The following is a 16,969-nucleotide window of genomic DNA, read 5'->3' as shown; positions in this document are numbered from 1 at the left end:
CCTAGATTATTCCTGTCATATATAAATTCTCCAAATTTTGGGGAAATTTAAGAAGATTTTATGGATGCATTTTTTATTTTTCTAGAACGTTGCCAGACAGAGCTCAAAACAAATTTTTCTCCAAATGAGCACAGTTCGAATTCATAACCAGTGCAGGATAATGATATTTATACGCTCCTTTCAACTTTTGGCGTGCCATATGAATGTATTTTTTAAGTCAAATGACAAGTATAGTAGACAAAATAGACATTAGAGTAGTGCAAGAAACCTTTTGGATTGTATTACACATATCTCATAATCCAACAGTAGAGTTTGATTTTGATTATATGATCATACCTTCCTTGGACAGGGCATAAGTTGAAAAAAGTATCACCTAAATAGTCAAATTGAAGAAAAAAAAGACAAGAAATGAAAGGATTCTGGTTCAATTTGGACAAGACATCTTACTTTACCATAGTATGCAGCCGCATTTTCCTTTTATCATCTTCATGTTTGAAGCCAATTTGGATTTTTTAGCACTCGAGGCGTCTGCACGTGCATAGCCTCAGTAGTGATCTCCCCGCCTTTGGTGGGGGAAAGATAAGCTTTAGTAGTGCAACTTAGGCTGTGGTTTTGAACCTCAAGTCTTCCTGTTAGCTTCCACATAAGCAAAAGAATACATGAGATACATAGTCGTGGCTAAAGTTGAAGCGTCAGGAATTAAAGGTTTTGAGTTCAAATGTTTTATTTTCTTTCCTATTTCTTAAATCCTTTCCCTGTTAAAAATAATAATAATGACAATAATGTAATGAAAAATACGTAAAAACACAAGTATATGATGACATATAATAAGTCTGTTGCATTAATGAGCACTTAATCCAAGATTGACAGAGAAGAAAAGATGCAAATGTTGAATTTAACGACTCCAACAATTTCAGTACGACAGGTAAAATAAAAAAGAAAATATACCAAGATGAAATCATAAATTTTTACTCAATCTCAAAATATTGTATCAATTGTTACATATTGGATGGGTACATAATATTTTTTTAAGAAATTATGATGCAACTACTTGGAAAAGAAAACGAAAAATTCATCATCTAAGTTTTCTAAAAGAACATCTTAAATGTTCTACTTTTTATCAGAAGAAAAAGAGTCAAAGACTCAAATTAAAGGCATTAAAATGATAGGTACCAATGAGGGTGAATTTCAAAGAAAGCAATAGGAAAGAGAGCAGAGGTATGGTCTACAAGATGCAAAAGAGTTCCAACAAGTAGGTCCGGATGTTGGTATATTTCGAAATTAAGGCAATTAAGAAGTAAATCCTTTACAAATAGTACTTTGCATGCAAAAGGTTACAAAAAGTTAAGATATACTATTGTTTAAGAAGAAAAACAGGACTAAAACGTGATTCAATTCATTTTAATTCTTTCTTGTCAAGATTATTTTTTCTATTGACAAGATTATGATCCCATTTTCTGTGTTTTTGTTTTGCAATTGTTGTTGCCTGCCGACTTTCTCGCATAATGATGAATTTAAAGTACCTTTTACTTTTGGTACGTGCACGCATGCACAAAATTGTTTAATGAAATTAATTAAGAAAATATTGCAGAGTCTTCATATGCACTTTTGCTGTCTAAGATTTTGGTATGTTTATCAGGTCTATAGAAAAGTATTTGAGAGAGAAAATATTCCTTTCATGATTCACATTAAACTAAAATGTTATGGAATATTGATAAATCATTGCAAAAGAAATAGGTAAAGGGCAAAATCTATCAGAATTCATCTAATTTCCAATACGTAGCCATTAAAATCAGTCTTTGACAATCCGTCTTTCTGTTATTATTATTATTATTTTTTTTTGAAGGGGATCCGAATTCTAGCTTCAAAATCAGGCATGAAGCTTTTACATTTTACTTTTCTTCTTAACAAAAAGAAAATCTTATTTTCATCCCCCAACCCCAACTTAAAAGAGAGAGAGAGAGAGAGAGAGAAAGGAAAACATAACGCATTATAAATTTGGATTTTTTTTCATTGGATTTTCTCTTGCAAGGTTGTCTACAGCCTAGCCACGGATTTAACTCGTTTTCTTGACTTAAGAATCAAGAAAATCAAGTTTCACATATCTTTGTACCTGATTGGAACTACATAATTTTTTAAACAACCAAGAAAGGAGAAGATTACATGTTCCCATGTTTTTTTTTCTTTGCGATATACCGACATGAATTCGCATCAAACAAGCTTTTACATTTTATTTTTCTTCTCAACACAATAGGATTCTTTACTCCACAAAGAAAGAAAGGAAAACATAAGACATGAAAATTTTGGTTTTTTGGTTGAATTTTCTCATTTAGTGTTGTCAACAGCCTAGCCACGGTTTTAACTCGTCTTCTTGACTTTCTAGTCACTGAATATTAAGTTTTAGATGCCTTTCAAGAATGGATACAAGAGAATATGTTTGAACCACCAAAGTGTGACTTGAACTTCAGAACATGCAAATCACGCCTTGAAACTTTTGTTCTTTTTATTTCTTTTATTTGGATTGCAATAGCTGATAACTTGAACATTCAGAAAACTCTGGCGATTACTTTCACATTGTTGTTGGCTTTTCCTTCCATAGTTAATTTGTTTAGGGTCAAAACAAGCTATAGCCATCCAAAAAAAAAAAAAAAAAGCAAAGTTACCAATATGTACAAATATATTTCATACTGTTGAGGAAGTCTTGATTTAGTGGTTCAAATTGAGATTTCAAGAATTAGAAGTTTCAGATTTAAAATTTTTCATCCCTTTCCCCTTTTCTTAAATTCCATCTTTTCTCTACTAGAATTTATACACACACACACACACAAACTACTTTTTTTCCAAAAAAAATCCTACAGATAATGATTATATAGTGGGAAAGAAAAATAGAAGGGGAAAGAGATACCAAAAATAAAATTAATGTTGTGGATGCTCAAACCTATTCTTGACCAAAAGAACTCCTTTCCACACTGAGTATTTAGAATGTCAATATGGCATGCCTAATCAAAGAAAAAATTGCAGATTATAATTGTAAAAAATAGAATGAGATCAATAGATGTAAGCAAGCGAAGAAGAGATGTAATGGATGTGAAAACAACTTCGTGGAACTAGATTAAGTTTCATGTGTAATTACAACGATAGAAATTCCACCCTTACTAGATTGAGACTTGGCATACCAACTACACTACACATATGTGCAGAATTCCAAGTGAATTTATGGCATTCAAGTTCCCTATTAATTCTTTCTCTTATGTAAATAGCACGAGCCTTTTCTTAATGTGTTCCAATCATGCTATGGCGGTAAAGACTCCAAGTAAATTCAGATAAAAGTTCCAATTTTATGTTTTATATTGGGAAAAAAATTACATACCTCCCAAAAGAAAAAAAAAAAAAAGATCACTGATTTTGTGTTAAAATGAGAATTTGATTTTAAGTATAATATCTATTCTTTATTCGTGCTCAAGTGCCCAATTTTCAATAATGAGGATTTTATTTTATGTACCCTGTCTATACACTCCACGTCTTCCTTCCTCATTCCAAAACTACCTCAACGTTCACATTGAATCACGTTAGTTGTATAGACTTGAAGTATTCCTGCCTTAGTTGTCAATTAAAGTTTCCAACTAAATTGGGAGAGCAAAACGGTGCTGATTCTCAATCATACATCACTAATGCACGCAACCTAATGACTTTATTTGAGCCCAATTCATTTATCATGCTAACAACCAATTAAAATAATTGACATTAGGAAGAGCATAATATAGTATGAAGTTGAAGAAGACTGAGATTTTGATGACGATAATGCAGACGGAAAAACCGGAATAAATTAATCAAAAATGTTGAAAATCCGGACAGAGGGTGGACCATGAAAGAATTGAAAAGCTAATCAATAGGAAATTGAAAAAAAAAAAAATGAATGTGGGGCTTCAATGACTTCAGAAAGAGAAGAAGACTGCAGGCCCTTGAACTAAGGACCAGTCTTGTTTAATAATATCAGCACAGTTAGGGGACAACATGAAGGAAGAAAGATACTTTTCACATAGATATGATTTTCTATGTTGTAAATGAGATATCAACGTGTACACTTCTTCCTCCAGTTGATGCATCGTTTTCAAACATTTGAGAATTTGTTTACTCAATTCATTTATTTTATCTACCAAGAGACTAAGAGACAAGCCAAAAAAATAAACAAATGAAAGTAGGGAAAATAAATTTGTGGGGGTTTACTCATTTGCTCCTGCATAACCCCACAGCCATCTTATGGTGCTTTTTACTTGGGAAGAAAGAATGTTACGGTGAATTTAGATTTTGGCAAAATATTCAAACAGACTCCCTAGCTACTTTTCCCAAAATTTCAAAACCCTATTCTCAAATTTGTCGAAAAAAAAAGTTCTAATTTTTCAACTTTTAGAGTTGGGACTATTGAGTTTATCCTTCAAGAACTCCCCTTTAAGATGATTCCACATACACGCAAGTACTTGGATATCCTTTGTTTCAATATGTTTAACACTAATTTAATGAAGAGTTCCTAATTTGAATTTGAGAATTAAGCAAAATGGAAGAAAAAAGAAAAGCAAAACAAAGCCTGGATCGATTAGGGCTTCAAACTTCACGTAGGTGATGGGTGATATCCAAAAACTATTCTTCCGAAAGCCATTTTCAAGTTGGCCAGCCAAACATGAGTATGCTTATTCTTGAGTCTTGACCACTGAATTACAGGACCAAACGGGACCTTGTAGGATGTGTACTTTGTGAGAATATTGAAATATGCAAAACTGTCTCCATAAATTCAAATGTGTTTCTCTCAAGGTTCAAAGTCAGTTTGGAGACTAGTTAACCAATGACAACTAGAAATGAGTAGTTTATGCAAAAAAGACAATTTCCAAAAGAACTTCACGGTGCAGATCCCGAGCTACTGCTGCTGCCTACTGCGGCTACCGCCCTTTTGGTCAACATGTGTAAAAAATGGCCATCCCATCATTCATTGTCAACCTAACTGCAGACTTGTCCCTCCAAGTTTTCCTCTCTCCTACTCCAAGTAGATTAAGGATGAGGGAAGTATATGTTCAATCCTTTTGAGATTTTTGTGTATTAAATCATATGTGGATCCAAATCAGGACAATAACGTGATATCACAAGCATGCGTAGGGTTGTCAATTGGTTCTCTTGAACTGACTTGTGACAAGTTTAAGTTTGGTTGGGCAAAATAGAGTAGAATTTTCAGACTTGCTCTTCCTCGTTTGGCAAAGTAAGTTTTTGGTCAAATTTATCTGTTACAAGTTTTTTAACAATTTTAACTACACTAATCTCAAAAAAAATTTTAAACTATATATTTCAAAATATTCAAAAATTTACACGCTTAAAAATTTTTTTTCTACAACTTCTACAGTAAGTTACAGTAAAGTTTTAGACATACACTCAAAAAACTCACTTGTCAAACGAGTTCAGTTTAATGTATAAGGTTCATACTTGATGGAAAAACATATTAGAACTTCGAGCCTAAACCCAAACTCACGGTAAATTCATAATTACATGTGATGTGCATATAATATTTGTGTTGTTTTATGATTATATATATTTCACATTATATACATTAAATTCAAATAATTATCAAACAAAATACATTAGTATACATACACTTAAATGTTCAGTTTGAACTCTATTCTGAGCGACTCATGAAATCTCAACTCACAATTAAATTAGGTCTCATTTAAAGCCCGAAGTCACTCTACTAAATACTATATATTGCTCGCCCTAATTTTTCAGGCCAATCAGGTCGAACTTAGGTTGGTCTGTTCTCACCGACCCTCCTCAGCCTTAGGTGATTTTACTTTTACTCTTTTTTTTTTTTTTTTATTTCTAATGGAGGAAGAACTACGCAAGAAATTGTAATGTATGCCTTCATAGTTGCACTTCATTGTTATTCTAATTGTACTGACAATAGAACTAAGATTCAAACTCTTAAATGATGTAATCGTGCTAAAAAAATCTTTAGGGCTCACAAATTGATTCAAACTCCATCTATATCTAATACGGTTGGTCAAAAACCAACACCATCAAGACTTAATTAAGGTCAACTTGTAGTGGTTCACAAAATGTGAAGGTAAGACAACTCGAGGCAAAGAATATAAAGCAACATTAAAAATGAGAATGGTACTTAATTCTATCAAAACAAATTTAAGGAATTGGTAACAAACATCTTTATCAGGAACATAAAATCTGTTTTTTTTTTCTCCTTTGTGCATCATCTTTTAAACTCTGATCTTTCTCAATGCCAAAGATATTGATCTAATCAATTTCAGGTTGAAGAAATGGTCCAACATTTAGTACGTTTTGCGAGTGCACCTAATCCAATAAATGATAGGATGGACCACCTTAATTTAACTTAATCTTTTTCCACACGAAAAGCAAAATATTAACGTCATTTCTTAGAGTTTGCTCTTTATACTTTTATTATTGTGAATTAAAAAAAATGCAGGCAAAGTTACCATTTACCCTTCTGCTTTCGTTTCTCTTGATAAAGAATATAACCTCAATTAAGGTGAAACAGAAATTTGAAAATAGTCATAATCTTCAACTCAAGCATTCATCATAGTTTTGCAGATCTTGTCCTTATACTTCTTGATTGGCTGCAACTATGAAATGTCAATATATAGAGACATGATAATATCCAATTTCTAAACAAGGGCTCTAGATAAAATTGGTTACGAAATTAGAGTAAATCTTATAGATACTGATAATGTATACACTATGATGATTAAATTTATGACATGTATAAAAGTTGAGTTTTAAATTTAAATTTTACATAATTGTCGTTCATCCAAAACTAACGGTGTCTATCCTGTCAATGCATATGAGATTAATCGAAGGAGGTATTATACTAGCTCAATATAATGCAACCTCAGTTTTTTGTGGAGCGCACCACGGTTTCTGTTAAGTTTTGACTTAACAATTAAGTTGTTGAAGACGTAATAAAATTAGCAAAATCTGTGGATATCTAAACTCAGACGTCCATAAAACTGTTTGCAAGTCCATTTCAGTTCTCCTCATCTTTCTTCCTGCCAATTCAATTGTGCTAATTGATGTTCTGGTAAGAAATAAATTCATCTAGGGAACATCTCAACTTCCAAGATGTCCAAAATTAATTGCTAACCACAGAAGTTGACTTAAATCACTAATCCATCACTCCTGTGTGATCACTGTTTTCCAAGAAGATGTGAATCTGACAAAGCAACGTATTAACTGGAGAAAAGATAAAGTTATAGAAAACTATATCACTTACCAAAAAAGCAAAAGAAAACCAAGTAGATACATGTATGCTTATATCCATATCGGTTGATTTGCATACTCAATTTATACTTGATACGTGCCAATGAAACCTCAAATCACTTGATAAAATTTTGTGAAATTTGAAATTTTATCCTTTCAGTGGAAGTAATTATAAGCAAGAATTTACTGAATTATTTTTTGCCCTCCCACCCTTCCTCACACATTTCCTATCTCTAATTGCCATGCACAGGATTAACACCCTGAATCTGATAGTGGCGAAAACTCTAACAGTCCTCCCTTTACCGTTAGGCCGCCCCTAGAAGTTGAATTTGTCCAAAAAAAACTAAGAAAATTAAAATAAAAATGTTAGCGTACGTGAAATGGCGTCAAATAAAGAAAAATAAAACCAAAGGCAAAAGAAAAAGTCTTTTGTTTAAATTTTGACACTGCCTACTCTCTAGCAACCTTTTCAATGGAAGACCAAAAAAGCTGCATTTCATTATTGTTAACTATCAAGGGATGGGTTGGGTGATACTAGAGAAGGAAGTATAAGTGAGAGATCTTGAATTTAAAAACTTTCACTTACACTAAAAAAACAAATCAATAAAATGGAATCTTCACAACATAGGTTTTGGGCTCTCAAAAATGAAAGGACAAAAAAATGAATTATCTTCAAATAATTAAAGGAAAATTAAGACCGAAACGTATTCTAAATCATCTCGAAGTAGCTTTCAGAAGAACTCTAATTCCTCTTGTGGGTCGGTATAGCATTTACTTATTTCTACTCTAAGGCACTAGGACTCGTAAAGGAAAGAAAGACAGGTCCATGGAATTTCAAAAGAATAGGGCCACTACAATTAAAAGCTGCTTTAAAGGGAATTTGGACCATACTCGAAATTAGAGTGAACGAGTCAAAAAGGCATCAAACTGGACCATATGATTCATAAATACTTTTCCATCTGATTGAATCCCCTAGGCATTATTAGATTGAGAATTCAAGGTATCAGACCAGTTCTCTTTTGATGCAACTGTTACTTGATCAAACGTTATTCATACAGTGTAACATGTGTGATTAAGTAGGACAGTGGTAAAATGAGAATCAGAAGCGGTTAAACTAGAAAGGTTTGTCTGTATTATAGTTGTCAATTTCTAAATTAGTTATGATTGAGAAGAACGATTAACTTAGTAGTGATAACACGATTTTGCTTGTCAACAATTACTCTTCTTTCTAAAAATGGAGTCTCAACATTTAGACTTACAACATATAATCAAAGAAACGAAAAAATGAGGTATATTTTAGTTCTACTGTCAGATTCAGAATTCGAATCTTGACCATCTGGCAATTTGGGTGAAAAGGTATCAAAGGGGCTAAAAAAAAAGTTATATTAGTTCCTGAAAAACACGTATTAATAATCAAATAGGTTTGGTGGCTTTCACATATCTAGGTCTCTAGGAACCATGCAGCTGCTAATTTGCGCTTACTAATTCATTAAGGTGATCGGTTTCAGGCTTTCAGCTGCTGTGTCTTTGCATCTTGTTTTCATAAAGATGGAATACTTCGTCTGTTTTCTACGATTAAAAGTACACATTCACTGGCTTTTTTTTTTTTTAAAGATATTTACTGTTACATATTTTTTTACTGGTTTTATCAATTTATGGAGTATCTTAATCGGGGAATATTACGATGTGAAAGTTCATGTTGGTTTATTCAGTCTATTCAGAAGGATTGAATTCCAAATTTGTTCTTCACAAACAAGACCATGTAGAAGCTTTGACAATAAAACCCAGTCGTTTCAATCTAAGCGCTGAGACGAAAGATTCAAAAGTAAGGAAAAGTGTAATAGCTGGTCGGAAAGTAGCCAACTTGGACAGATAGTACCCCAAATTTAAGGGAACCAGACTGTATACGGTTGGAATAATGAGCTGCGCAAATTGAATCGCATCTAATGTGATTCGATCTAGATCGGTAATTTCAAAATTTAACCTTTTTTTTTGTTCGAATGTAGAGAAGAAGGTTTGAAAGTTGAACTAAAGATCTCATTGTTACGTGATTAATGTTCCGATCAAGTTAGTAAGTTGATGAGCGCTCTAAACCTTGATATATAAGTACAAAAGAATTGCGCTTTCTATTTAAATAGTTTCTTTTCCACCCTTTTTTTTTCAAAACAAATAAAGTTTGTGAGTTCTTTGAATTCACATGTAAATTTGAGCAAGAACAGAGCATTTTGGATTCAAAGATCAATTAAAAAAAAAAACAACAGATATCATGAGTTTCATGTACTAAACGAGTGCCAAATACAAAGAAAAGGCGTGACAAAGGGGTGAGATCTAAATTGCCTTAAACAAAGGCTAAAGATAAAGTTCTGAAGCATCCGGTCATGGCAACCATTTTGCAAAATGTCAAAACAGCAGAGAGAAATTTTTGACAGTTTCTGGAAATGGAAGATGAGCAAGAAATTGAGACGACATTTTGTTAGCGTATCAAGAGGATTGCTAATGAGTTTCCCATCAATCAAAGCTTTCAAAAAAATGGACCCCCCACCCAACCCTTTTTGTACGTGGGATATTTTCTATTTAGCTATATTTGGTCAAAGACCAATTAACAGATTCTCTATTCTTTCCAGCACACATTTAAGCAAGTCAAGTCCATTCTGTGTGCTTTAGAAAATTTCAGCAAGAACCAATTTTGACCAAAAAGAAAAAATAAATTAATGAAACAGAAAAGTGTACCATATATCTATTCTTTTACTTGCATGTTATGACTGGAAATAAAAGTAAAAAATATGTATGGATTTTCAACACACTGGACTATGATCCCCTATGTGTAAAACCAATCCATCCACCATGGAACTCAGCAAAATTAGTTATCCCAGCCTTTCCAGGTGAACAAATTTTGCTTGGTTTTCACCTGTAATCCATCCCAGTTTTCAGGTGAACAAATTCTACTACTCTTAAATATTCCAAAATATTTTCTAAAAATATCCCAAAATCTCCTCTAAAAACTCTGCTACAGTAAAATTTTTCAAAAACACTCCCAACAACAGCTAATCCAAACGGATGTATCAGAAATTTGCCCTAGTCTTCCTAAGTTATGCTTATTGAGTCCAAATAATAATAATAAAAAAAGATGATGTTTTACCCGTTAAGAGTTCTGGAGATTCAAAATGCCCTTAGGATAATTAACCAAAGAACTCTTCATCTTCTATCTCCAATAAATGCTTCTCAAAATCAAAAGAAATGTTCTATCGACCAGGGACACTTGTGAGCAACTAAAAACTAAAAGAAAAAGTCTTTGGAATAGCTAGCAATAGATGAACCTTCAGAAATAGACATAATACATCTAATTCCTATATATTTCTTTTCCATATAGCTATTTCCCTTTGGTCTCTTCAAGCTGTGTATTCAATTTTCTTCTTACCAAAAGGTCCAAAATCCCACCTCATCAGGGCCAGGCATCGAACACCGTATGCCGACTTCAATCAGGACATATTGGACTAATAATGACTTTGAAACAGACTACAAGAGAAATTCAAAACCTGTTACCTCAGACCACATTGATTTTTCTAACTTTGTCAAGGAATAATAGTTTCAGCCAAAGGCAGTTGATTGAGGCACCTCCGCACGTTAGTCTATCTCTCCAGTCAATCTTTAAAAAAGTAACCAAGAACCCAAGGCAACATCTCAAGTTCATGATCAAAAAGAAATTATATAGACCAACCATTTGGCAAAGGCTTATAGCTGGCAATATAGTTGATCTTTGACCAATGAAATACGAATCAATTGGAGAAACAGGGATGGATTGTGTTCAATGTGAAATTAATGAGTTTCACAATCTTATTTTGGAGCATTCTCATTGGTCAAAGACCAACAAGTTTTGGTCCAAACCGTGATAAAATTTTTCTATAAGCAACAACTATAATGCTCAAGCAGAGATAGCAATAGATAGATCAATCATTTTGAAATACTACTACTCTCCATGCAGGATAAAATACAAGATCGCATCACAGCACTGTATTTAAGAAACAAAGTTTAAATTGTTACCACACCACTTACTAAGGGGAAGACAAACTGCAGGCCTTCCAATTTTATCACATCATTTACTAGATTGTGGTTTTATCTGGACCAGCAAACAAAAGAAAATTAGTTGCTTAGGAAGACAAGTATTTGCTCATCCATGGGCGAAAACGTGCCCATGCTAGTTCAACAGCGGCATCATCTGAATCATTCAGTCCCATACTCTTCCTCCTTTCGGCACCCTCAGGAGAGGTGTTCAGAAAAGCATGTGAAACACCAGGATAGATATAAACCTCATGTGGAACTCCAGCCGCCTTTAGCTTCTCCTCCAATGCTTTCCCAGTCTGAAAGGAGCAAATAGGATAGCTTAATTATTAGAGATAAAGATGCTAAAACACACAAAGCCCCAAGATGTGTGATTGAACTGGATGCCAGCAGAAACAGAAACAGAAACACACTCCAAATCAGATGGCAACAATATACACAACGGAGTTACAATTCAAACTACTTAAGCAACTTTCTTCTATTATATCATTTTAGAAGTGGTGCAAGGCTACATATTGCTCTAAGAATACTGAAGGCTACACCATTATTTAATTCTCAGAAGTGCCTGAAGACCCTCAACCGTGCCATTTACAAACCTTATATGGATAATGAAATATAACTGGAGCTATAAACTAATGAAAAAGCAATTGCAACTTAAGGATTCAGGAAGCCTAAAACGTGAAAAAATGCACCAAATTTAGTCAGCCACCGCTATTAATTCCAGGAGTGTTGTCCTACAAAACTTCACAAGACTTATCAACGACCATTAACCGATCGGATGGTATTAATAAAATTTGAACCGTGTCACTGGAGGTACCTCCTCCAAAAGAGCCAAAGAGGTCACGTCCTTGAAAGCAAATCTCTTTGTACAAGGAACCACAATAATATGTCAAAGTACAAATCTTAGACTTGAACTAATAATCAGTAACAGGTTCACCACCACAAGCTTCCCAGTCAGTTGCGTCCACACATCTTTCTGCCCAATAAAGACAAACATTAGCTTCTCAACTCTCAATCTAGCACAACACTTGAAAAAAATACCGCATCACATTTCTTAGTACTCATTTTCCTTTATATTTACCATTCCAGAATCCTTTAAGTTATCTTCCAAATTGCTGCAGCCCCCAAAAAGTTAATGGAAAAATGGTGCACTAGTCCACCTTGCCAGATGTATCCCAACCAACTTACAAGTTACTCCAATCTTCATTAAGATTCTAAAAACAATTATCAGATTTCCACACCAAAGGTGTCTGCTCAGTAATATAATAGTCTCTTCACGAAACAAACTGCTATTACATGTCACAGATACAAAATTAGAAGATGAAATTCATGCCCTCAATTCAGCTCATGAAAGATGCTCAACATTACTTAAACTTTTGCAGATACAAAATTAGAAGATGAACTTCGTTTCCTATATTACCAACTTTAACTAGGATCATTACTACATTCAGCTCATGAAGGATGCTAGATGTCTTCCCATCTTAGTTTTGAATAAGCTATATCCTGCTATACCCTGAAGTTCTTTAGGGCTATCGCAGACAAATGCCTGAATGATGCCAACCAAAGTACAACGGCTTAAATGGTTGCAAATCCAAATTCACACCTATGAAACAGATGACAAGCCTCAACAAGATCTTCCTTCTGCTTGTAGGTTGATTATTTGCCAGTTTGGCGCATTCGGAAGCCAAAGTTCTTATATACCAAGGTTATCACCTCAACCTGGGGTACTATGGCTATAGATAAACATTCACCGAATCAACATTACTCCCCAATTTCAATTCCAAAATTTGATCACACTGGAAAGCTCACAAGAAGGGCCATGAAAGCTTCATATAGACAATGAGTAAGCTTGTGCAAAGACAATACACATGCAAAAGAAAACCAGTAATCGTGACAGAAAGAAATGAACACACAATTCCATACATCATTTCCAATAGAAGCGTAAAGACTCACTCCTTAACACCTTATCCAGATTGCCTTTACCAGTAAGGAGCACCTTCCAACTTTTATCTGAAGTTAAGAAGTCCATATTCTATCTGATGTTAATCTGCAACTTCACAAAATGATCATTCAGCAGACCCCACCATGTGTCTTGTCTATAGTTTCATCTGAGTGTCACTCTCTTCCTAATAGGATCACTAGAGAGTCATATTTCGAAAGACATGCTAACACATACATTAATTTATACTGTATGAATCCAGTAATTCTGGAATACCACCCAAAAGAAAAAGGAAAAACAGTACTCAACAAACAAAATACCACCAAGTAAAACAAAACAATGATCAATGATAGTAACAACATTAGGCGTTGTTCAACTTAAGCTAGTTATTTGCCTAAAACAGTTTCTAATACTAAAGAACTACTTATAGATTTTAACTAAAGAGTCTTAGCACTTCAGGACTCACTTCATCACCAATTCTCTCAGTCGAAATCAACAGGAACAGTAACATATTCCTAAAGTTGTAACATTAGTTTAGGGAAAGAAAAAGAGGATTTCTTTGTAGTAATTTGGGAACATTCATACTTCTTTTCTCCCTTGCATCATTTAATTCCTAAAACATCTTTCGATTTTCCCTCCCAACCATATTTCTGTACTCCACTCCTCTTGTGATGCTCCATCTAATAAGATTCTTAAATCTTTTCTCACTTATCTTTTGTCATAGGAATCACTAGAAACCTCAAATCTGCATATATTCAGGACATAATCTTGTTAAAAGTTTAATCTATAAATCGTACCCCTAGCAGTAAGGAATTAGAAATCTAACTGAGGCAACCAGCAATTGTGTACAACTAAAAATAAATATAGTGGCCTACCAGGGACAACTTACTGGAAGGGGTATCAGAGTGGTTGGGGGCAAGCAAAACTACAAAATCAGGAAGTTAATCATGAATGGAATATGGATGTCCTTAGAGGTAAATGAAATGAGTTGTTTTCAGCAACAAAGAAGCTGCAGGCACTCCACATAATTAAGTGGCAATGTTCCTGCTTTGATTCGTACATCTTTTCTGCAGTCATTCGTAAAGCCAATGGTTTAATTGTTAGATTTTCTTTGACATTAGTGATCTTATATTTGTTAGGACAACACCCAGGCAGAGAACCATAACTGTCTCTGCAAAACCCAAAGCATTACAATGTTCACATAAATACTGAATTTTTTTAAAGTGCATATTTCATATCCACCTTTTTTGGAAACTCTTTCAGGCTACATGGAGTTAGTTACCATTTTAATTTAGCAGCAGACTGACAAACCAATTGTTAATAGAGAGCTGGACAAAATCCTTATAATTCACTGAATCCACATTCCAAGAAATTTAGTCTTTCAGATCACCACTGAGGGATTAGAATTTATGTGCCAACTATTTAATGGATCTTTGCATGAGAAAACATGATGACAGCTGAGCTTAAATTTTGTTAAAACATTTAAGTGATCAAGGCCAGTAGAACAGAACAGCATGAAAAATTTCAATCAAGACAGAGAATCCACCTATATTTCAGCAGAAAAAATGTTAAAATACCTTCGCATCCGAGAACCCAACCATATTGTCAAGCTCACCGAAATGAGCCTGCACAGGTGCCTTAGCTTGAGCAGGATCTGCAAGTGATGGTGGAGGAACTCCATAAAAGGCTACAACTGCATCAACCTCAGGGACCAACACAGAACTTGCAATGCTAAGGGCACCACCCATGCAGAATCCAGTTACACCGGCCTAATCAGATAAGCAAAGCAATCAGATTCCAAAAACAACTGCAGAAGAGCTTTAGCTGTTGACCATAGGGCAATGAGTTAAAATTTGGCAAGAAAAACTCAGTGTTAACAACAAAAAATTGGTTGATTAAGCTTTCTTTGTTTATTTAACATTGTCTTCTTTCCCCTCTTACTTGTAGTATTTTCCAATAATGTGCTGATTGAAACATTTGAGACACTGCAAAATGGTTAATCAGCTATAAGAGAAGTTCAAATAAACCTTCTTTGAACCATTTGCTTTGAGCCAGTTAACAGAAGCTTGAATGTCCTTGACAGCTCCTTGCCAGTCAAGACCTGTCATCAGATGCTGTGCTTCAGCAACATCAAGACCAACCTTCCCGCGATATAAACTACATCAAACAATGAAAGTCATTAAACACTTGTAAACCAACTAAAAAAGGATATGTGACTCTTAAAGCCAACAAAACCGTGTGCAGCCATAGTCTTGTGATTAATCAAGGATCTTACTCAGGTATAAGTGCTTTATAGCCACCATCAAACTGAGAAATTTTCTGAGCATGGTTCTTGATCTCAAAATCCACTCCCCACCACTCTTGAAGAACTACAATCCCGGGAGCATCCTCTTTCCCCACTACATAAGCATCAAATGTCTGTCCAAGCAGCCACAACACTCTCACTGAACTTCAGTTTATACCCAAAAGAATAACAAAAATGAAAAAGACAAAAACCAACATAAACTCTCAATGACCATGAACTCTATTCCACTTCTTTACACAAGGAAGCAGTCTCCAAACTCAAACCATGATAAGTATATACTAGAACATTTAGCATGCCATAAAAATAACTGCTTAAAACTGCAGTTAAACATGTCAACTGTTGGGAGGGCCATGGTCATATTTTCCGCCATTTATTGGGTTCAGACATTAGATTAGATAAAGCAAGGAAAGCCAGGACTAGTAAAATTCTCCATGTATATGACCAAGAAAGAGCCTATGGCCATTGGCTAAGTAAAAGACCGCAGCATTCACATCATATCTACAAACTCAGTACAAAGTTCTCATAAAAGCTTCAAGCATTTTCTCAATATCATCAATTTAGACCTAAGCCATTATACCAGAAAATTGACTGCAAAAAGAAAGATTATGCACAACCATTTTAACTTTTCTCCAACATTGCTTACAACAAAATGGAGGACCTTTTTTTTTCACTTTTAATCTGTTGGCTGGTATTTCAAAAACTAATTTTGACACAGATAATAATATTGTCCTCAAACATCTTAATAATTGCCACAATCAAATAATTCATCAAATATGAACAATAGAAGCATCAAGAATCTTTCTAGCTTAGGCAAAAAGCAAGAATCTTTTTCAGCTTTAACGCTTCATATGATTCTTTTCATCGACATTTCTCAAATCCCACAAAAAAAAATTACAAGACTATAGTACAAGCCCATAAAGCAATTTCATCAAAACCTTAAAAATCAATCCTGCACCAAAATTCAAACTTGCAGGGTCATCAACATTTTCAGCACTTTCACAAATCCCACAAAAAATTACAGGAATATACAAAGAGCACACCAAGCATTTCATCAAAATCCTTAAAATTAATTACGCATCAGAAATTAAACTTACAGTGTCATCCCTTTGAATTTGGATTTTCTTGAAAGGGGAAGAAACAGCAGCAGAATCAGCCATTGCTCGAACCTGAAGAACAGGAGTTGACGATGGAGAGAGTAGTTGCTTTAGGAGTGATGAGCAGGGCAATGGGGAAGTAGGTTTTTTGGTATTTTTAAGGTTGAGCAGAGTTTTAGGGAAGATTCTTGAGCAGTAGTAAGAGGAAATTGAGATCATGGCATCAACCAGAAACTTCACTGAATCAGCACTACTGATAGGGATGTTTAACCCTCTTACAACCGACATTCAACCTTTTATTTT

General features: G+C 34.3%; 1 protein-coding gene across 2 annotated transcripts; it reads right to left on the bottom strand.

Annotated features, from left to right (window-relative positions):
• Positions 1–11,188: 11,188 nt before the first annotated feature.
• Positions 11,189–16,969, bottom strand: LOC113688476 (uncharacterized). 2 transcript variants are annotated; one of them, XR_011814271.1, is made up of 6 exons: positions 16,667–16,969; positions 15,543–15,685; positions 15,295–15,424; positions 14,845–15,036; positions 13,282–13,454; positions 11,433–11,627 (listed from the first exon to the last, which is right to left on the bottom strand). XR_011814271.1 is itself a non-coding variant. In XM_027206294.2 (5 exons), exons 1-5 carry the CDS (start codon positions 16,952–16,954, stop codon positions 11,418–11,420), a joined length of 963 nt encoding a protein of 320 aa, XP_027062095.2. In that variant the 5' UTR covers positions 16,955–16,969; the 3' UTR covers positions 11,189–11,417. The 2 variants fall into 2 exon arrangements, 1 of the variants encoding a protein (XP_027062095.2); XM_027206294.2 differs by lacking the exon at positions 13,282–13,454 and having other exon boundaries at positions 11,189–11,627.

The sequence above is a fragment of the Coffea arabica genome, chromosome 5e (genome assembly GCF_036785885.1).
Source record: "Coffea arabica cultivar ET-39 chromosome 5e, Coffea Arabica ET-39 HiFi, whole genome shotgun sequence".
In the NCBI taxonomy this organism is placed as follows: Eukaryota; Viridiplantae; Streptophyta; class Magnoliopsida; order Gentianales; family Rubiaceae; genus Coffea; species Coffea arabica.
The sequence above is the reverse complement of the archived record's forward strand: the minus strand, read 5'-3'. Positions and strand labels throughout refer to the sequence as shown.

Excerpts from the sequence above, each read along its gene's own strand:
- LOC113688476 (XM_027206294.2), bottom strand. The coding sequence starts at position 16,954 with ATGTCGGTTGTAAGAGGGTTAAACATCCCTATCAGTAGTGCTGATTCA. Across the intron at positions 15,686-16,666 it reads AAATTCAAAGGGATGACACT|ACATTTGATGCTTATGTAGT; the intron begins GTAAGTTTAATT and ends CTGCTTGGACAG. Across the intron at positions 15,425-15,542 it reads TATAAAGCACTTATACCTGA|TTTATATCGCGGGAAGGTTG; the intron begins GTAAGATCCTTG and ends TGTTTGATGTAG.